Here is a 23,944-nt window from a genome sequence, read left to right as displayed (position 1 = left end):
GAAACGCATCACATATAAGAGAACTACGCCACAACAGAAACACAACATTAAAATGTAAAACACACAGAAACGAACTATAATATAACAATGGCAATTTCCCTGACTTGGTACAGGGCATTTTAAAATAAAAATGGTGGGTTGAACCTGGTTTTGTTGCATGCCAAACCTCCCGCTTTAATGTCAATGTTAATTATAACATTAAAATGAAAATATTACATGACAGGACTACGATACAAATAAATGTGACCAAATATAGGACAGAGAAACAAATGAATAATAGCCAACAAATGTACCAGTTTGAAAATTTAACACGCCAGACGTGCGCCACGTCCACACAAGACTAACCATCGACGCTAAGTTTGGAAACCAAAACAGGTACAAAGTTGAAAAGCACTGAGGACCAAAAGTCCCAAAACAAAATGTAACCAATACGCCTGGGACAAGAACATCATTATTATTTAGAATTTAGTATGATTCATACTTTTGTGAACAGTAAATTTTATAAAATGACTATATAATAGATCTACATGATTAAACTGAAGCGGTGACTAGCTACAGAATAAAAACGGACACATAACAAGAAGACACAGTCGTGTTGGCTAAAACCCAGTGTAAGGCTCAAATGTCTTCACATTTGCATTTGTAAAATGTAACCAATACGCTTGTCACAAGAACATCATTATTATTTAGAATTAAGAATAATTCATACTTTTATGAACAGTAAATTTTATAAAATGACTATATAATAGATCTATATGATCAAACTGAAGTGGTGACTAGCTATAGAATAAAAACGGACACATTACAAAAATACATAATCGTGTTAGCTAAAACCCAGTGTAAGGCTCAAAATGACGTCACATTTGAATTTGTAAAACAAGTTCCCAAGAATTCGTATGGAATTCAAGATTATATTTGTATGACTATCTAACATTTATTATTAACAGTGAAAATTTCAATTCTTATTAATATAAAAACTATTATAAGGAGTCAACTGACGACTTCAACTATGAGTATGAGTCTTATTCACAGAACGTGTCTTTCTGGTTATTTTTGCAATTCAAATTTTCTCTTTATCCATTACAGATTCATGATATTAAACTAGAATGAAAAAAGAAATTTGATAAACATTGTCATTTAAGGACAGTATCTCCTATAAAAAGTAGTCTGACAGTTTTGACGTGTATTGTCAACTGGTAGGGCTCAACATTTTGAACATCGTCACATTTTCTCTATTTATAACGATTTTCAAAATAATAGACAAAACTTGCATTTGTTCTATTATTATCCATGGCGGCCGTCTTGGTGGCCAGGTGGGGTCATTGGACTTTTTTTGTAGTTACTCTTATGATGATTGTGGCCAAGTTGAGTTAAATTTGGCCCAATAGTTTCAAAGAAGAAGATTTTGGTAAAAGTTAACAAACAACGACTGACGACGGACGACAACGGACGACGAGACGAGAAAGGCTCGTTGGCCCAATGGACCAGGTGAGCTTAAAAGGGACACGATATGATATAGACACTTGGCGATGAATCTTAATAACAACAAAGCAAATATATTCTTATAATAAAAACAATAAATCGAGATAAAAACTTTTATTAGTAAGTTTAGGTGTAATACCACCATTGATTTTCCCCTATTAGTCTTTGTTAAATTTGCACTTTTCAAAAAAATGTGTAGAATTTATCTTTGTTTCAAATAAAGAAATACTTGGCATGAGTAAAGTTTTATCCTGTCCAGTACTATAGAAAAAAAAATCACATAACATTTCATTGCATATAAGAAAATAACCATCACTGGAAGTTAACCAATCAAATTTCTCCCCTTATTTTATCTGTGTACAAGGTTTAGTCACCATGTAACCTCAAGATTACAAAAAATTCTATAGAAATCCCAAATAAAAGAATAATGGTGCTTTGAAAAACCCAAGACATATGTTTATGACACAGAAATCTGGTATTGCAATAAAATGTAGTATTAATTACCTACTACTGTAAAATTCAAGGGAATATTTTTTTTTTCTACCTATTTTCGTATACAACCGGATGTGACGTACCATGATTTGGTGGTATTACACCTTTAGTAATCATAAGTTCATTCATGTTAAAATTTTACAAACCAATTAAGAAGATAAAACAATAGGGTAATAGAAAAAATAGCAAGTTAAATATAGAATATGGCTTTGTCATTATACATACGAGAATCAAAGTACCAATACAGTTTTAACTGGGACAACACGAATATCTGATGATTATGATTTTATAAATTATATTTGGTTTTAGGTTTTCCTTAACTTTCTATGCAGTGTTTTTTTTGTGTGTACACATGGTCCGTGAAATAGCACGATATAAATAACAATGGCAACGCGATGAAAAAAATAATAATAATTTTTGAAAATACACCAATACACCTCATTGTCAAGCATTGGAAAAGTAAACGTTTTAAAAAATATTAATGCTATTCTAAAAAGAAATTATGAGAGACGGATTTAAAAGGAAACTAGTATTTACACATTAGCAAAATGCTATTATAAAACAAAAGTTAAATCATAAAACATATTTACATCTTTTATCGGTATAAAAAACGTCTCCTACGATCTAAAATAAGTTTGCAGTTTTTGGCACATTTTTTTTTATCACATTGATATTGTCATTCGCTAAAATAAATAAAAGTTTCCAAAATTCGGCCAAATGTTCTACAGTTCGTAGTTTTTGTTTTACCTCTTTGTCCATTTCGTCGAGTATAGTCACTATGCAAATCTTCATTCTATTTCTGTTTGAAGTCGGACATATGTTTTAAAACCAGCTGCTTATCAATGGCATTGTCATTAAACCAGTTCGCTATCCCACATAAATCAAATTGTCTATAGATTCTAAAGTTTGAGTTTTTGCACATTCGATGACGTCTGAAATTGTGCTCTGCCCAATTGTTTATTTTCTCATTAAGGATACATTCAGATATCGGGACCGATCCCAGTAGATCATAATAACACGTCATTGTCTCACAAACCGTGATGTACATCATTAATCTCAATTATTAGCAATGTTTGGGGGTATGACATTATGACCTACTCCCACGAAAAAAGGTTGCTATGTGTTTTGAAGTGAATTTATACTCGAGAATGATTTATTTCCCCATTGTGCCGCAACCTAACTAAAAGTACTCCACCATAGAGTCGTACAGCTTTGTAAAAGGTCCAAAAGGTAAACCTCCTAGGCCCTTGTATTTTGAAATTACAAATGAAATGATAGAATCACTTATCAAGGACTTTAATGTTATCAGTTCTTAAAGCCTGGTTGTTAATGTTTATTCGTAAGCCATCCATTGAACTATTTTAGGATTCTGGACTTATTCCCGTTACTAAGAGAATACTTTACCACAAGTCATTACTAATGTATAAATCAAAACACGAACTGGCACCAACATATTTATCCAATCTTATTGTGCATACAAATAGTAAACCATCGTACAATACTCGATTGTCATCATCGGATAATTTTATTATCCTTAAATCAAAAACAAAATTATACAAATGAAGTTTTTCTTTTAGTGGTCCAAAAGTTTGGAATTCACTATCCAGTGAAATTTAAAAAAAATCAATAAGTATATCTGCATTCAAACACTCTTACAAGTCATTATATTTTTAAAAGTGTGAAAATTATAAGTTAAGCCACAATGTATACTATAGGTTGCTTTTGTAGTTGTTGTTGTTATACTTTGTTTATATACATCTATTGTTTACATCTGTGTAATAGTTTATTAATTGTGTTTTATTCATATAGTTGATATTGCAGAGAGCCTTATTGAAAATTGGTTTAATACAAATGAGTTACTCTCTTTAAATAAAGATATTATTATTATTATTATTATTATAATGTAAAGGTTAAAAGCATATTGTTAAATATTTAACGGTTACTTGATAGAAAAATGACCATTATTGTGTAATTGTACAATTACTCTTAGAAAAACATGACTTATTAGTCATTTCAAAAATATCATCGTATTTTCAACGTTTACAAGCAACAGTGGATATCACTTCTAAACATGACCTGTTTGATGCTAAATTGAATAACAAGAGTTCATCTCAGGTATAGTGAGGTCCGTATTGTTTCCTTTGTCAAGCTCTTCAGTTATTGTTTGTTTTTTCGTCATTCAAAAAATCCTTTCCTTGACTTTGAGACCATGAATAAAATCAATGGTAATGAAATGTTAAATATAAATATTCACGATTTCTAAATAGTAGAATAGTACATGCAAAGATTTGTGCATGCGGCCAAATAATACCGCCAATGATTTCAAAATATATTCAGCAGTCATTTCTGGTTTTGCAAAAAAAAACTTTCAAACAAAGAAACAAACGAGACCTGCGTGTTTTTTGTTAATTCTTGCGCACAACAAAATAATACTGCATTCTATTATTGTAAATTTCGCTGTTTCCGGCTGTATAATACGGTATGCTATTAAGTGCTTTCAGCTCTTCAGGAATATTATCAGCATTGTCATATATCAATTTAACTCTATCTATGTTGATTGGATCCGCAAAATATTTTCTTTTCAAATATTCAAAATCAACTACTTGTTTGAATTTCTGAATCGTAAAATTTGCTGTTATATATATGAAAATATGACGAGACGATCTCAAGATAATTTCTTGTTTTTCCTTTGGGGCATTTTCAGGGAATATTTCAATGGTAGCTCCGGCCTCATATTTTCTATTTAATAATTCTAAATGTTGAACGTAGCTCCCCACAGAGTTATCACACTCAACACTCATAACAGTAATGTCTCTAACCGGAGATTTAGTATATTCAGCTCCTGAAATAAACGGAAAAAAAATTAAAAAAATAAAATATTATTCAAATTTCTTAGACTTCATATAGAAACTTTTCTCCGAACTTGAATTAAAGGATTGCAGAAATACAGTTAAATTTGTTCGTATCTTGAACTAAATCTAGAAAGTGACAACATTGATCGATTGGGACCATGTCACGCCTAAGGAGATGGTTTAACATTCCACTGTTTTGTTTGGGTTTGTGTTGTTCACTCTTTAGTTCTTTTCTTCTTTTCACTTTATATTTTGAAGATTTGAATTTCCAGTCATGTTTTTGTATTTTTACATGGTGTTGTCATTTTTTTTACCGTTTTAGTGTTGAATGTCCATTAGGTCTCCACGTTTCTTCTCATTGATATGAAGCACATTCTGGATTATATATATATATATATATATATAAAATATATATAATACAGAATTCAAGAGTCTATCTAAAAATGAGGGTACTTTTTATATGGCCTTCCAAATACCGTTTTGATCCCTAACATCACTGAAGAGACATTTATTGTCGAAATCCGGATCTGGTGTACTAAAAAAATATTGACACCGTATGTTTGTGGCATAACATCGTGGCCACAAGTTATTTTTTTCCTGTTTAGTATTAAATTTAAATTAAGATCCATTTTGTTACATCTTGTGATCAATTTTATTTGGCAATCGCCAATGGTAGTCAGCAGGGTTAAAGAACATCAGTTGTTCGACCTGTTATTCAAATGCGTTTTGTTTAAATATACTTTTACACTTTTTTGGTCTTTTGGAAAATGTTGTTTGTTTCCTCCTTCGTAAGTTAAACGGACGACTTCACGGCTTGTTTGAAAATAACCACAGCCTTGTCCACTTCTCCTAGATTGTGACATTACCGAATGAGAACAAGACGGTGACTACGAAAGAAAAATTCTCGTAGAATGTAAGAATATTCTACAACAAACTCAAACAGAGTACCTCTAATAAATGTAATTCTATATGATTTTCCTCGTATTATATTGTTTTACTATTACCGTGTATGTCTTTTGAATCATTTGACTCTAAACATTTCTCATCGTTTTCTACTGAAAAACACAAAACAAATAATGCAATTATTAAACTTATTAACTAAGATACAAGAGCAGCTTGTATGATCAGATCGTTTGAAGTTGTGTTCGTTTCTTAATAGTTTTATATTAAAAATTCGGTGGCGGTATCCTTAACAATCTCTTTACTTTTGTGTTTTGTTTATAAAAACCATTTCGCAACATTATTTGGTAATTTTTTAGATACATTATTGGATGAATTAATACACTGTTGATTCCTTTCACTTGTTTAAATATTTCGTACGATATAGTTTTAGTGTCATTTCAAAATGCAGATAATTTACCCTTTTTTACAATTACTTATAATTCGTATGTACGACTCATTTTGTAAAGTACATTTTATCGTGAATACAATTTATAAAATCGTTTAAACAGTTTCTTAAATATTTTGTACGGTTTCTAAAATCGATTTTTAAAATTGTACAAAGGATAATAAAAAAATGTTTACACACTTAAATTAATGTCTTGCGTCTGAAGCATTTTTCCGCGGAGTTCGGTATTTTTCTACTTTACTTTTCACCAGAAACGCCCGAAAGAAGTAATAACTGTAACGAATTTTTATTCTTACTTAGGTCTGTTTTTTTTAAATTTTCCTGTAGTAGAATAAAGGCAACAGTATTATACCGCCGTTAAATTTGAAAAATTATCTTGTAGAAACCAAAACACTTATTGTTTGACAGTATAAAGCAAAGAAATGTAGGCATTCCAGTTATTCTACAGATATACTTAGTTTGTTGGATCGTAATTCCTATTATATTGCACTTTGCAGACTTTTGGAGGTATACAACTATTGCATATTTGTTAGACATAGACAGGTTCATATAATAATTTTGAATTTTACAGTGACAAAAACCCGCTATAAGTTTTTTTTTATATACTAGAGCCTGAAAGATATTGACTGGCCGTTCACAAGTAGACATACCAAGTTATTAGGCCTTTAAAAAAATCGTTTAATCGAAAACAAACAAATGATGTACAATTATAAAGGTTGTCTTAGAATGATATTTCATAAAAGTGGTTTTAGCTATTTGGTTGCCATAAAATTCTGAGCAAAACGACCAACTTGAATCTTTGTATATATTGTCATTAAGGTTTGGGATTTTATTCCCAAATTTCACGGTTCAAATATTTGAATTTGGTGGAAGATTGTAAATAGTATTGGTAAACGGTTGTTTTTAGTTTTGGTTGAATGAAGTGTACCATGAAGTTGTGGTAACACCAACTTAAAACTTGCACACCTGTTTAGATGTAAACTTTTCATAAATAAATACAAATTCACTGAATATATAAATGAGATATTGCATGCGGGGTATTGTTCAACGTACCCATATTCTTGTTTTTCATAAAATTTCTAAATCCTTTATTTTAATCCGTATTTTAGAGCACAAAGAATATGAAAACTGAAGTAGATGTTTTCATTCATTTTGAAAAAAAGCATATGTTATCAATTATGAATTTAAAAAACAACAACATGAAAGACAGTAGACTTTGTTTTACCTCCTCTTGGTACCAGTATTTTGCTTGATTCTGCGTTGTGTTTATTTCGATTAACATCATTTTCGTCTGTAGGTTTTGATGGGAATATTTCTGCCGAGACGACACGCGTACCCATTCTGCGTGCTGGATCAGACTCTTAAAAAAAAAGAACACATTATCAGATATTCAAAAATGTATTCTTATACAATACATGAAGCTTCCCCTCCCACACCATAAAAGTATAAGACAAAAATACTTGACATTCAATTTTATTGTTGCCATTTAGAGAATATATGCAACTTCAATCACCTGGTTATGAATAATATATATTTACGGACAAGAAAATAGTTTCTTGAATATGCTATAGTTATTCAATGTTAGCCACTAGGTGCTTAACATTCAACATTTCCTAATACTGGTTTCTTTGATCAAGAGTAAATTTTGAAGGAAAACTAATATGTAAAGTGAAAAGCATGAAACCATTCAGACCAACTTCATGTGTCTACGAAAGATTTGACGATACAATGTTACACATTTTAGGAACGTTGCATTGAACCCTTTTAAACATTGCACACTTTTTTGTAGAGGGGATGCCATGAATCTGAATGACTCACGAGAAAGTGATGAACACAATCCTAGTCAAGATTAAGAGAAATGAGAAAGTTGTCATTATAAGCAGAAATTACCACTGCTATGTAATGTTAACTTATTAACAGGTGAAAGGGGTTAATATTTTAATGACACTGTTCCTGAACAAGCTCCTAAATAATCTTAGGATGTAACAAATAGGATAGAGTTTGATAATTCTTAATGGATTATAGACAAAACTAAAATTGAAATTATGGAGATTATTATGTCTTGTCTATTGCCATTCTGTGACGATATTGAGAAAGTATTTGCCATGTTTGAAGAGTAACTTTAGAGAGAAAATGAGTATTACGCAATCTATAATCGAAATGAATGCATAACAAATTTTGATTAATTATGTTTACAGACGACTTATGGTATCTGATTTCTCTTTACAAAAAAACTTATATTTGACAGGTTGGGCACACGCAAACATGGTATCTCCGCCCCGTTCTGTATGTTCCTGTCTAAAGTTCGTAGGTTGTAATTGAGTGGTTTCTGTTTGTTGCTCGTTGGTTTGTTCCTAAATCAGAAGTTAATATTTTATTTGAGTTGTTTTAGAGGCCTTTTAAAGCTGACTATGATGTATTAGATTTTGCTTATAGGTAAAGGCCGTCGAGTGACCTGTTTTAATTTCTGTTATTTGGTCTCTAGTTGATAGATTTCGCATTGGCAATAATGCCACATATTCTATAACTGTGAAATTAAGATAAAGACCGGATAAAGACCGGAAGAAACATGTAAAGCGAACAAGTAAATCTTACCAATATTTCATAAACCGAATATAATTGACCTACTACTAATAAGACACAATAAGGGAACACAATACTGGACTCTGAACGTTGGTTATTGAAGAACGAATGACGTCTAGGACAGATGAACGTTTATAGTTTGCAATGATTCTTTTTAGAAATGGATATATATAAAATGGATAAGTGTTGGCTCGTTAAATTAAACAACGAAACAAACGATTCGTGGGCAGTATTAGGATATCGATTATTACTATCCACGTCCATGTTTGTAGAAATAGAAAACTCCTTTAAAAAAGATGAACATTCTTTCACAAAATAAAAGGTTGTGAAATAGTCTCTAAATTAACTGAGAAATAAATTCAATGACCCAGCTACTTGTGCAATATGTACTCCACAAAAGAGCTTATGTCAATATTGTTACATATGGGGAGAAATAAATAGATTTGAAACTCTTATATGAAAGCAGTGGGTCTTTTTCGTCCAAATTTAAACAATGACCCTTCGGTCATGTTTGCCAGTTAACCAATATTATATCATCACTAAACTAAGTGCCTATTTCTTACAGATAATTTTGGACAGTGTAACATTATATATAGATAAAGATTTCTGAAGAAGCATGACAGTAAGCGACTTAGAGAGAGGGGTAAATGTTGCTGTTAATGGTGTTCAAAATAACTATAAACCATGGATGATGAGGAATGCTAAACGACACAGACACTGTAAGGAATTTAAATGCTATGGAGCTGCTCAGGCTCATGGAAATCCTTGGTGTAGATACTAAGTAAACAAAAGACATTCACAGTTTTTTTCTTATATAAGCAACACGAAGGACGGAACATATGAAACAGAATCTGCTGACACTTCCGGACAAATTATGGTTAAATACTGCTACATCAGTGAATTTAAGGCTCGTGCATTATATACATGTATCTAACAGAAATAATCTAACAATTTCTTGAAGGACACCGTATTTATAGTAATAATCTCATGATGCAAAAACACTTGTTTCATGTCAATAATGTATATCATAATCAGTAACAAAATAGAACTAAAAATAAGTTATTTGGACTGTCTTCATTTACTTTCTTTTGTAGTTATAGAATATCTTCCATTTGTAATACATATTTCTTGAATGTTAAAAGGAATATTTTTTTCATATATTTACCAAATATTGAATCGTTCGGTTGTTCTTCGTTGATTGTCATTGTGTGGGATCCATCCGCCTGTGTCTCGTTAATATCCACTTTAATTGGCATATGTTTAGAACAACCTAAAATTAAGCCTGTAGTCATACGATAAAAAGTTTTAAAAATTGTGAAACTTTCTTTCCAGCTTACTATTAGTCAGATGACATTTAAAGAATTCCTCTACATTTTTTCTTATTTTACAATCAAAGTTTGCATACGGTTTTCTTAGTTCTTGGTGAAAATTTCGTTAGGATGTGAAATTTTCTTGTCAAATTTTCCCTTGTCATCCTGTAATGGAGGTTTCACCTTAGAAAGGATATTTTTGAGTGATGTTCTTTTGAATGTTCGCTCGTAATGTTTTCAACCTTGATTTAAATCTGTGCAAGCCATCTAGCTTTTTCTAGGCTTTACAGTAACTTATTCATACCTCATAACCATTTTAGGAATATCATTAGTCAAAATTACCGTGAATACCATAAATATTTCTTATGCTGTTAGTAGACCTGGTGTTTTTAAAATACGCCGTTTAATAATAGTGGTGTAAAAGGTATCACGACGTTGAGGAAAAACTCTGAAATGTTTCATTTGGACAACAGACGAAGGTATTGATGATGACCGATTGAAATAAATACAGAAATCTCAAGAACACCTTAAAAACTGTTATTTTTGGCATTCGGTTTAGTATAGACCAATTGAGGTATATTCTTTATATTGAAGACCTGATCACTTTGATAGGCCATTAGTCTAAATGCCAAATGTTGACATAGTCAGTAATATAAATTCGTGAAAGATTGTCCTATCGACCTAATACGCTCTCATTCAAAATGGTCCACTGACCCTAAATATATCTTAACAATTCACAAGCACACTGCTAATAATATTGAACCAACTACTTTTGTATTAATCAATTCTACAACCTTTAACCATACATTTTTTTTTTTTTACCTCAAGACATAAATTTGTCAGAGATTTTGAGATTAATTGGGTGTCATTGCTCTTCATCATTCTCATTTGATAATTCAAATGTCCGATTTAAATGCAACAGTTAAAACATGCATCTGAAGTACCGCAAAATGAACCTGGTATTTTGTAAACATTTTGTTGATGACACTGCTTGGGAACACTTCGTCCCCAAATGCGTCCAAACTTAGTACTCACACTCCTGTATCGGTCAGTGATATATTTAATACGATCGTTTTCTATCAAATTTCTGTCATAAAATTTAAAACTAATGCACACAATAAGGCGTTTTATAACTAAGGCATTTTTATGAATTTGAAGACATACAGGGATATGGCTGTTGATTGATAGAGTTTGATTTTGTCAATTCCAATGGACTTTTCCCCTTTTTGAATTTGCTTGGCAGTTCGGTATGTATGTTACACTTTTTCGTTTTATAGACTTTGTCCTTCCACTATACAAATTAAGGTTTGGTGACTATATAGAACGCATATTTTCTATTGCATTTGTAATAATAAAACCCACAGATATAGTTTTGTCTGCCTCTTATTATTTTTTTTTTCTATCAGATAAGCTCCTGCAAGAGAAAATTCACGAAAGTAATGGGTTTTCTATATTTAGACGACATAAAGCTGCATTATCGTACTATCATACTATTATTCATACCAACTTTCCCCACTTAGCATGTTTTTTTTTTTTTATAGAAGAACCTACATCAGGTTTGCGAGAGACCACGAGTGTGTTAGGAATGAATAAATTTAATATATACCTTGTTCAAAACAGAACATTTTTCTCAGCCACATAGGAGTCGTGCATTCGTTATTCCATTTAAACGAGACAGTCAATAACACTGAAATAGAAAATGGATTAGTTAGAATAATCTGTAACTTTGTATGTGTTAATATAATATAAAATGGCACTTGGTAAATTAAAAACTACTAAACATGTTTATATTTTTGTAATCTTCAAAAATATTTCGAGGCGACAAAATAAACAAAACACTCGAGAAAATCCGTCACAGAATTTTTACACTAGTGTTTCTTTTTCAAATTGACAAAAAAAAACCCAGCGCCAGTCCGAAAAGCTTTGTGGCATTATCCATATACATTGCTATATAAACCAACTTGCTTCTTATCTAAATAAACTCATCATAGATACCAGGACTAAATTTTGTATATACGCCATACGCGCGTTTCGTCTACAAAGGACTTATCAGTGATGCTCGAATCCAAACGAAAGGAAACAATGGTAAATATAATTCGTAACATAATATCATAAGAAAGAAAGCAAGTGTCTTTTTTTACTTGTGTGTCCTAATTATTTTGAGCCTCAATACTGTTAACCCTGCACTCTTTTTGATATTTTCATTTTTTGTTTGTTTCTAGCGTCAATTATGAGTCCTCGCGCGTTTGGCGTACATAATTTTGTTTCTGGTATCTATGATAAGTTTAGATTCCTGATATATGAAAAGGTCATGCAAATAAGATGAAATATAAAACAAGGTTATTGATTAAAAATCATAATCGTATGTCGTTAATGCATTATAAATTTTTCAAACCTATTTATTTCTCAATGAAATAGCGTAATGATGATCGTTACAGAGTCTTTAAAAAAAGGTATGTCTTTTTCAAATTTAAAACATTTGAAAAGGTTGGGATGCCCGATGCCTCAACTGCTCACCCTGACAATGACCGAACTACCCACTTTTTCCTGAGCGTTAATACAATGTGATTTCTGGGATCTCAGCAAAACAAATTCATGGTTAAGCTTTGGTGCGCTAATATATTTCCTGCATTTGAGAAGAGATATGAATAAAAATTGAACAAAAAGATAACCGCTTTCATTGATATGCATCGATTTTTTTCTGCTACAACTATTATGGAAGAATTTCCTGTAACAAAAAAAGAAATTTACTAATAAGTGAAACAACTATTGTGACATATTTTATGTTAAAGATAGCTATAAAATAACAGCTCTTAAAAGTTTTATCCTACTTACAAAAGCAAATGATACATATAACAATTATTGTCTTTGGAAGTCCAATGTACCGTTTTCGCTGTTTTTCATAAGTCTGTCCATCTAAAGTAGTATGACAATATCATATTAATTTTCTGTCAATTTTTAAAGAGCACATATTCATTATTGATCAAACCTATTTAGAAAATTGTACAATTACTTATATCTATGCGAACCAATTACATTTCCATAATATTATCTCAAGGTAATGAAGCGTTATATCTTGCTTCGCACGCATCCCGACTAACCAATACCTAAGATAATGCATGTTCATTTTCTTTTGACGGTAATTCAGACATAGAAGGAAGATCAGAAGAAAGGTGCTTTGCTAGTAAAGCTATGTCCAACAACATACAGTGAAAAAAGGATCAAGATTTTTTTGTCCTTTTTTATTCTCATAAAACGGAAAAACAATCAATAGTAAAAGAAGGTACGTCACTTCTTAGAATGGTATCAAGTAACAAATCGATAAGCATGTTAGGAAGTTTTATCAATTTATAACAACCATGCTTATAGAAAATAATATACTTTGAAAAGTTATTTGATGTTTTGAGAAATGACATACGAACTTCGGAGTTAATAGGGTAAATAGTACACGTATTTATTATCGTATATAATAATGCACATTCTTTTTAATTTGTCAGTACGTTTTATTACCGTATAAAACAATATGGTGCGTCAAGGTTCAGTGTACCTATCCTATCCACCTTCGTAAATTAAAAATTTTAGTATAGGTGTAATATTATCATTGATTTCCCCTATTTGTCTTTGTTAAATTTGCACTTTATAAAAAATGTGCAGAAGAAAACTGTTATCTTTGTTTCTAATAGAGAAATACCTGGCATGAGTAAAGTTTTATCCTGTCCAGTACTATAGAAAAATATTCACATAACATTTCATTGCATACAAGAAAATAACCAACACTGGAAGTTAGCCAATCAAATTTCTCCCCTTATCTAACCTGTGGACACGGTTTAGGAACCATGGAATTTCAAGTTTACGAAATATTCTATAGAAACCCAAATAAAAAATAATAGTGATTTGAAATACCCAAGACATATGTTTATGAAACAAAAGTGTTTTACTGCAATGAAATGTAGGATAAATCACCTACAACTGTCAAATTCAAGGGAATATTTTCGACCTATTTTCGTATACAACCGGATGTGACGTATCATGATTTGGTGGTATTACACCTATAAATTAAAATTAATTTTAGGTCAAACATGTCTTTGATGGCCATTTATAGCTTGCTGTTTGGTATGAGCCGTGTTGAAGATCGTTCTTTGACCTATTATGATTTACTTTTAAAAATTGTTGCTTGAATGGAGAGTTGTCTCATTGGCATTCATACCACATCTTCTAATACCTATTGAATTTCAAATTTATCTTAAAATTTCAAAATCATAATAATTTGCTTCTTAAATTGGTCTATTTAGAAAGCTTTACTTCTCTTTTAAAATAGATCTCTTACAAAAAGACTTTTTAAACCTCGATGTTTTAATTTTACCCTTTGGACCATCGCACTTTAGCGTGATTATCCATTGTACTTTACCAAACAAACAACCAATCGTTTTGTTTATATTTTAATAATTTACCAGAACGTTGTCCCGTGAATTTTTGATTGATTGCGTCCTTGCTGACATGGGACAAACATTGATAAAGATTTGAATGTTTACAGGGAAGAAATATATTGAGACTAGAATTCCTACTGCAAATGTATAGTTTGAAACCTTCTTTTGGGATTCAAATTGAATATTAGTTCTAATTTTTCCGATTTTGTATTATTACCACCGACATGTTTAAAGATGCCGTGTTGGCAGTTGACAGGTCACTCTGAATTTCCAAGCTCGATATTCAGGACTGTTGCAGTTTTATTACGCAGCTTACCCTGAATTTCATGTTTACTTGTAATTTTCTGAGATTCTTGAGTCATTTTTCTGAAATAACAGAACATAAATAGACAGAATTTACAATAAATCAGTTACAATATACCAAACATGTATGAGTAACTAACAATAAATATTATCCCGTTCAAAGAATAGAATACATTTTTTAATGTATATAGATCTAGTTGAACAAAACTTAAATGAATACAGGAAAGTCTAAGCTTTCCCACGGTTTTACCCATTTGAAAACTATTGAGAAATGAAAATCGGGAAATTGTTTTAAAGTTTCGCTATCCTTAGCTTTTAAATATTCGGCCTTGAGCGTTCCTGGTGTAGGGAAATCCTGAACGCGCTTCGTATGCATGACAATTATAAAATGTTGTTTTCAAGTATAGTGCAGATGTATTCAATATTCAAAGATTTAATTACAATGTTATATGTTTAAACCTGTATTTAAAAAAAAAGATCAAAAAGTTAGGAAACTAAGAGAGAAGGCATATATAATTGTAAAATGAGTATAAATATCATAAAAGATGTTATCTAGCGGATCTAGATGCTTTACTTCCAGTTTTTGTTGGGTGATGATAACTAGAAGGCTTATATTTAAGTTTTGTTGACTATTGATTTTTTTTGTCGTCGTTATCTTCGATTGGCTGATATAAACTTTAAATTAAAAGAAGAGTACTTGATAAAACATGCTTTCCTCGTGCATGTATAAAGTCTGGAATATGGCAGTTGCTTTTAACTTTTTCCGTTGCTTGACACCGTTTTGTTATCGAATTTGCTTTGATTTCGGTAAAATGTGTTATACTTTTATTTCTTATCATTATTCGTTTCAAAGCAAATATAATCCAAATACTCACTTGTACTTGTACAAACTGTAGACTACTGGGTAACATTTAGTTGGTTCATCTGACATGTCCAGATAATTAAGACATGCATTAACAATCATGATATCTACAATTGTTTTAATAACAGTGAATGTTTGACGACAGTTTACACATTAAAACACTAACAACACTAACTAGAGGTTGCAATTTGTAGGAATTCCAAATACCATCATGACCGATCAATGATCTAAATTCACATGTGAACTTTGAAAATAACTGTATGAATTCTTGAAAGTAAGAGGAATAACAACATCTCTTTATCACCCAGCAGCAAATGCAAAAACTGATCGTTTTAATGGAAAATTGAAATCCATGATAAAAATACTTTGTTTCTAGAAAGAAGTTGACTGGGAAATTGTTATACCTTATTTACTCTTTGTATATAGGGAGGTACCACATGAAGAGACATGTTTTGCTCAGTTTGAGCTTTTGTATGGTTGGCATGTGCGAGGGCCTACTGAATTTCTGAGGAATTATATAACTGGAGAGAGAAAAATTAATAAATCGGTCATTGAACATGTTGTTAATATTCGGTAAAAAACTTGTGGAGATGACAAGCTTGGTAAACAGCATGTTGAAACGTCGGAAACATCAAGCTAAGATATGGTATGATAAATCAGCTGTGCAGAGAAGTTTGATTGCAGGCGATGAAGTACTCATCTTACTACCTTTAGATACCAAGAAAATGGCAGCACAGCGGAAAGGTCCGTTCTATGTTGTGGAGCGTGTAAATGATAAAGTTAATGTCAGTGAACGTAGAGGTAGCATCACATATCACTTTTTGAAGAAGTATACTTCGGTATTAGTGCATAATACGAACGAACGAGAGGACACTCATATTAAGCTACAACAGCTATTTCCTAATGATAGCAATATGGCTGAAGTACGAAGATTTATTCACAAATGTACCAGGAAGATGTTCATTAGCAATACATAATATTCTTACTATTAATAAAAAAAAAGATTTTATCAAAGACAGTACCGTACTCCGATTGCAAAACTAGAGGCAGTTAAGCGACAGCTAGGTGACATTCTTCAGCACTAAACCCTCAAAAAGTGCGTGGAGTGCACCTATTGATTTAGGGACTAAGCCAGACAATGCAATCATAATATGCATTGATTATAAAAAACTTAATGACATATGTTTATCTGAAAATTATTCGATTCCTCTCATCATTGTATATGTAACATCAAATAATGTGGAATTTAAATGTGAAATCCAAACTTTAGTCAGTTATTTGTGAATTTATAATGGAGTTTAAAATCTTTTAAAAAAGTCAGTGCAACCGTGTGATTGAAATAAGAAAATGTTTCAGTAGATTTTATGTTACTCTATCAAATTTCAATTTCAGTGTATTTTTTTTTATTAAGAACTAGTTAAAATTCAACTTTAGAAAGTGAAATTTTTAAACTTGTGTAGGAAGATGTAAGGACCGAAAATTTGATTTTTTTTTACTTTAGTTATTTTCTGTCTTTCTATACGATAACGGATAATTAATACCTATGGGTTTGTGGAGTGGACAAACTTTACTACCTAACGTGCCTGATTTATTGTTTTATACTTGGACTTTCCCATAGCCATTGACAGACTTTTCTGGTGATATAACTAAAAAAAAACAATTGAACTTTATAGTTATTTGTCTACAAAAGACTCATCAGTGACGCTCGAATCCGAAAAAGTTATAAAGGCCAACTAATACGAAGTTGAAGAACATTGCGGACCAAAAAAGGTTTTGTCAAATACAGCTAAGGTTTCTTGAAGTAGAAAAGATTATTATTACATTGGTTGCAATGAATTACATTGCTTTCCCAGTTAAATAAAAATCGACAATTTCACATGTGAAATAAACGTGGTTATTTCACTCTCTTAAGTCATACAACAATAGGGTTGTCAAGACGTCGATAATGGTGGATCAAAACAAATTGTGAATGCGTAGAAAAAATATATTGTTCCTTACATGTTTTACATTAATTTCTTTAAAAAAAAAGCCATTTGCCAATGTAATAAAAAGAATTAATTCATGCGCTACGCACATTCGTGAATTAATGTGTTGTTCGGTCACTCGTTGAATATTTTTCTCTATTTGAATTCTTCGATTAGATATTCTATAAGTATTTCAAAAAGTTTTGTAAACAGTTAATTTATTAATATGACCATAGCAATGATAATACACGTCAGATATCTCCAGTGGTTTTATATGCAGTGACCGAATACATTATTTTATAGAAACTTTGTTTATAGAAGACCAAACCCTGTTCCGATGAAGATGTATATTCTGCAGAATAAGCGAATAGTTTGAAAAAGTACGAATTATTCTAAATTCAAAGGATGTTCTTATCCCAGGCATATAACTATAGCCGTGTTTGGCACAACGTTTTGATACTTTCGGTCCTCGGTGCTCTTCAACTTTGAACTTGTTTTGGCTTTCGAACTTTTTAAAATTATAAGCCTGGCAACTTTTGGCTATTATTTGTGTGAGTCTCTGTCCTCTTTGTTCTCTCATTTATTTGTATTGTTGTCCTGTCATGTAATGTTGTCATTTTAATGTTATATTTAACATTGACATAAAAGCGCGTTCAACCCACCAGTTTTTCTTAAAATATCCTTTACCAAGTCGGAAAAATCATCCTACAACAATTTACATAATCTCAACAATTCTCCAAATACACGTTATCTCGCGATTTCAGTTCGGATGATTTTGGGAGGAAAACGAAAATAAAGGCGTCCGTATATTATTCCCGTCATCGAACGAACTTTCAACTTATAGACAAGTCTTCCGTTTATTTTGCATTTTTCTGTATACTATAAACATAAATATACTTTGAATAAAGTGCTTTTGGTATTTACCATCAATTCCAAGTTTACTATTCACGGCGGTCACTGATAATTATATTATATAGAGACTCAAATAATTAACATTAATAGGAAATAAAAAATGATGGATTTTGGAAAAAAAAGGGAGGGTTGAAAAAATTGTCCTGTCTCCAAGTACCTATGACTTTTGATGCCTTTCCTGAATTTCTCCAGTCCTAAAATTTTTACAAACATTCGTCCTACAACAGTAAACTATCAACCAAGCTTTAAATGAACGCGACATCACGGGTGTGTTCTAGTATTTATAATTTGAATACAAACAGCCCTCAGGGTAGAATAGTGTAATTCATACGTACCAGTTGTATATGAATCGTCTAGTTTTATATCTCTGTAGCACGAACAATCTTCTTCGAATGGAACACAATAGTGTCGATTTATTGGGTAAGTAGTAAACTTGTATCCATTTGTATAATCACATACACAGCGTCTGTCTCTACTAGAATTTTCATCTGAGTAAACAATCTGACCTTCTTCATTACAGGAGGATTTTCGGAATAGGCATCTTGATTGTTCATTTGACCAAGAAGGTTCAAATTGGAATTCATCTCCAGGGCAATTTTCAGAATTCAAATTACCGGAATTCTTATCTTGTATCGGGTATTCTCCTATGAGAAAGAATAAATAACATCACTCTGAAGAACTCATCAAAGAAGTAAGTCAAGTCTCTGAGTTTGAAAATAAAGATACACTTTTGTTTTTTTTTGTCAGATTATATGGAAGTAGAGTTGTATATCAACAGTTACTATATACCACTCTATTGTAATAAGTGTATCAAACACGATTTAAATGTTTGTTTTATCACGTCAAAGACTATTTGTGAAATACTTTAAATATTGGCGTAAAACTAATACCGCAACACATTTTTGTTATTTCACATTTCGTATTTTAAAAAATGACTATACTTCTGAACATCAAAATGAATTAATTATTGTAGCAGGGAAAATATTAGGCTGCAATATTGATTAGAGAAAATTCGATTACGAATGATTTATAATTTAAAAATTGTAACTTATAGATAAAACATTTGTTGTTTACTCAGTAAAACTATATTTATAAAAGAAATGTGCATATTTAAATAACCGATACATATAAGTTATGCACTTACATTTGTACCTCGAACTATCGCTTTGTATTAACGTCTCCGTTATTTATAAAACTTATATAACCACTTCGTGGAATTATAGTGTTGTTTCTTTTCAGATATATAAAGACCTAGTGTAACATTTTTCCGATGTATCTATATATATACCTTATTTAATTACCTACTTGACTTTCCTGAAATCTATCGTATATTTTAATACTTTTCTAATGCAAATAAAACATTCATAATTACCTTTTGGAACTGGCGTTCTACTGTATTTACAAGTCTGCAGAAATTGTACTTGTTTGAAATTGCTTCGAACCCGCAAACAATGATAAGTTTGGGGATCCAGGCAGACTTGCTGTGCCATTAATTGTCGAAATTGCTGTGGACAGTTGAACACTAAGACACTATCATTTAGATCTGTTGCGCTGTTAATTTTTTCAATGTATGAAACCTAAAGAAATATTATATGTGAATAGTAGAATATTTCCCCAGAGAGAATGTTAATGTACAATAAAATCACCAAACTTCTTATCACATTTAGAATTGTTATGCAGTAAAATGCACGTTTACATTTGATAGTTCCTTAATATTTCTTATGAAATCTTAAATAATTTTTTTTGACTATAAACTGATAACGTTTATGTTATGCTTTTTGATTTGCGTTAAAATAAAAAAAAAATAGTTAGCTTTAATTGCAATACCATTTATTACTCACCAAACAGAAAACAACAACACAACATGATGTGACTTGCATTCTTTAAAATTATGTGATATCCATAGTATCCTGCAATAATGTGTAAATGTATGTTAAAGGATACTACAGATACAGTTAAGTTGGCCTCATATCTTGACTTACATCTAGAAATTGACAATGAGGGTCGGTTGAAAACAAAACTTTACGACAAAAGAGAGGATTTCAGCTTTCCAACTGTGAACTTTCCATTTCTAAAAAGCAACATTCCAGCAGCACCTGCATACGGGGTATATATCTCCCAATTGATACGATATTCTCTTGCTTCCATTTCCTATCATGATTTTCTTGATAGAGGGTTGCTGCTCACAAGGAAGCTATTAAACCAAGAGTTCCAAATGGTGAAGTTGAAATCATCCCTTCGTTTATTTTACGGACGCCATCACGAGTTGGTTGACCGTTATGGAATAACCGGTTCACAAATGATATCGGATATGTTCCTTACGTCGTAACTACAATCCCCTCCCCTTTCATGAATGTGACCTACCGGATTAAACAATTTACCGGATTTGTTATCATATAAGCAACACGACGGGTGTCACATGTGGAGCAGGATCTGCTCACCCTTCCGGAGCATCTGAGACCACCCCTAGTTTTTGGTGGGGTTCGTGTTGTTTATTCTTTAGTTTTATATGTTGTGTCATGTGTACTATTGTTTGTCTGTTTGTCTTTTTCATTTTTAGCCATGGCGTTGTCAGTTTGTTTTCGATTTAGGAGTTTGACTGTCCTTTTGGTATTTTTCGTCCCTCTTTTAAAGTCATATTTCATTTATGAATAATTATTTGGTTTTCTTGAAGGACATTTGAAGCAACTATGTATAAAGTATATATGGTTTACATTCGATTTATGAGTTTGACTGTCCCTCTGGTATCTTTTGTCCCTCTTTTTTCAACTTTACCACTTCAGACTATTAGTTCAACTTAAAACCTTTACTACATTCTTCCATAGATACAAAGAATCCGTTTGCAAGTTAAGATATACCTTATTTCAATTAATATTATATGGGGATGTTGTTTACAGAGACTTATCAATCCCGTAAAAAAATTATCATAAAAAAATCAATTCAACGCTGTAACAAGATAATTGAAAATAGTTATATTAGTACAAATATTGATTTTGTTATTAAATTAAAAGAATTATAAATATAGTTGTGATACACATATACAATTTCACGGCACTGGAATCTGTCGACACCTATTCAATTTATTCTTTTTTAAAGATCAAATTCTCTAGGCATCTGCTTTACTAGTTAAATTGATTTGATATTATTAGAAAATATTCCTGATAAGCAAAGGTACCATTACCCCAGTATTTGTATCTCTTTTAATGATTGAATATGCTGTAAGGGATAGCATCTCTGCCTCTGTTTAAGGTGATATGCGAATGGTCACAGAAAGATGTAAAAAAAAAATAGATTGTAAGTTTGCCTCTTAAAAAATTGACATTAAATCAGATCAACTCAATTTTGAATAATTGTTGGCAAAATATTGATAGATTTAGAGAGACTCGAGCAAATTTAAATAAACCAAAATGTTTTGATTTAATTGCTTGATATCTTTATAAGACCCCTTATAAATATATGAGTTCTTAGTGCTATTAACACTTTTAAGATGAATTGATAAAGTAAATTTCCTTTCTTAGATCACCGTACAGGCCTGCACATTTTGATGAGTTCATGCTCTCTTATAATCAAATCAGAAGATACGAGGTTGGATATATTAAGATACTTAAGGGGCAATAAACAGACGCTACGACATAAACAAAATTATCAAAACATTAAAAAGAAACAATTAAAGCTTTTGATGTTGAATACACCCAAAACTAGGGTGAATTATAAAAAAAACCAATATTAAATATTAAATGTTTTTTCAATCGAGACTGATTTTTAAATCGAAAGTAAAAAAAAATATATTCCCAGATCTGGAACTGAAAGTCAATATATTTAGAAAAAAATACAATTGAACTGACAGTCAATTAATTAATAATGTGTTTGCTTCAAATATGCATTTATGTGTTATATGCAAAATTACCTGAAGACCGAAAAACTAACATTTGGATTTTAAAATATGAAGATCTGAAATATAAGAAATGCTGTTCCCTTTTTTTAAATTTCAAAGAATACAACTAAACTTGTAAAGAACACAACCAAAAATGGAGTAAATTATAAAAAAAACAACAAACAATTGGAATAGATATGAATGTGAACCGTTTTATTATTTTTATAATTTTTCTTAAAATCGAAACTGATTTTTAAATCAAATCGAAAGTAAAAATATATATCCCCAGATCTGAACTAAGTAAATTATTTACAAAAAACAAAATACAATTTGAACCGAAATTCAATTAATAAAAACATGTTTTCTTCAAATTTGCATTTGTATGTTATATATGTAAAAACCTGACAACCGAAATACTAACATACATACCTAAATGTTTACTTACCTAAAGAATATGAAATGTATTTTGAATAGTATATTTAATGAATAATTTCAAGGGTAACAACTTCCGTGTACAATTGGGTGATAAATAGTTTAATCATTATGCACAATGATTTTGATAAACAATAACAGCGTACAATATCACTGCTCGAATAAGAAAAATGTCATTTGTGTTAATATTACGTCCACTCAAACGGTTAAAGGTTTAATTTAATTGGTCTTTCATCTATGCGTTCATTTGTATGAGGTGTAATGTTATATTTCTATAGTCTACATGTATTTCTGTTTTCGATATACCCTCATTGCCCAAAATCATATTTTACTTTATCATTACTTTTATAGCAATTAACTTTTCAGAATCAACCTTTTTGTACGTTGCCTGATAGGTTGACTGAATAAATTGTTTTCCTACTTCTTGTCATATGTAACTTGTATTATTAATTTAAGTGTCGCTTAAGTCGGAAATAACCAACAGAATAACAAAAAACTACATGCAAACAACCTTTTCCCAACCCCTAATAAACAGCTGCGCCATGAGCGCATGATACGCCCGACGTCTTGTGTGGATATTTTTATGCAATACTCATTAATAGTTTCTGAGAAAGTTTTAAGCAATAACCATATATTTTTTTTGAGAAACGGCGGGATATGTGAAACCCCCAACCCCCCTTTTATTTTTACAAAAAACTAAATATCACTAAAATAAAATTTTGAATCAAAACCAAAAAGTATACAGATCTTTAGATTAATATAACAAAGAAGTGTGTAAAGTTTTAAGCAATAATCATAAATTATTTTTGAGATACGGCGCGACATGTAAAAAAAACCCTCCCCTGTTTAAAAAATACTCAATAACTCCAAAAATAAAGTTTTGAATCATCACTGAAAAGTATACAGATCTTTAGATTAATATAACAAAGAAGTGTGTAAAGTTTTAATCAATAATCATAAATGGTTTTTGAGATACGGCACAACATGTAAAAAAACCCCCTCCCCTTTTTTACAAAATACTCAATAACTCAAAAATGAAATTTTGAATCATCACCAAAAAGTATACAGATCTTCAGATTAATATAACAAAGACATGTGTAAAG

The 23,944-nt window shown here is 31.0% G+C and overlaps 1 protein-coding gene across 2 annotated transcripts; it reads right to left on the bottom strand.

Moving 5' to 3' along the window:
• Positions 1–1,581: 1,581 nt before the first annotated feature.
• LOC143067316 (uncharacterized) lies at positions 1,582–22,925 on the bottom strand. Of its 2 annotated transcripts, none has more exons than XM_076240470.1 (12): positions 22,855–22,925; positions 20,377–20,445; positions 19,908–20,112; positions 18,871–19,179; positions 15,673–15,766; positions 14,811–14,860; positions 12,903–12,983; positions 11,674–11,754; positions 9,923–10,039; positions 7,400–7,534; positions 5,831–5,881; positions 1,582–4,816 (listed from the first exon to the last, which is right to left on the bottom strand). In XM_076240470.1, the coding sequence occupies exons 2-12, from the start codon at positions 20,413–20,415 to the stop codon at positions 4,380–4,382; spliced, it is 1,599 nt and encodes a 532-aa protein (XP_076096585.1). In that variant the 5' UTR covers positions 20,416–20,445; positions 22,855–22,925; the 3' UTR covers positions 1,582–4,379. The 2 variants fall into 2 exon arrangements, with proteins under 2 accessions (XP_076096585.1, XP_076096586.1); XM_076240471.1 differs by having other exon boundaries at positions 9,923–10,027.
• Positions 22,926–23,944: the final 1,019 nt, after the last annotated feature.

This window comes from Mytilus galloprovincialis, chromosome 3 (assembly GCF_965363235.1).
Source record: "Mytilus galloprovincialis chromosome 3, xbMytGall1.hap1.1, whole genome shotgun sequence".
Lineage (NCBI taxonomy): Eukaryota > Metazoa > Mollusca > Bivalvia > Mytilida > Mytilidae > Mytilus > Mytilus galloprovincialis.
The sequence above is the reverse complement of the archived record's forward strand: the minus strand, read 5'-3'. Positions and strand labels throughout refer to the sequence as shown.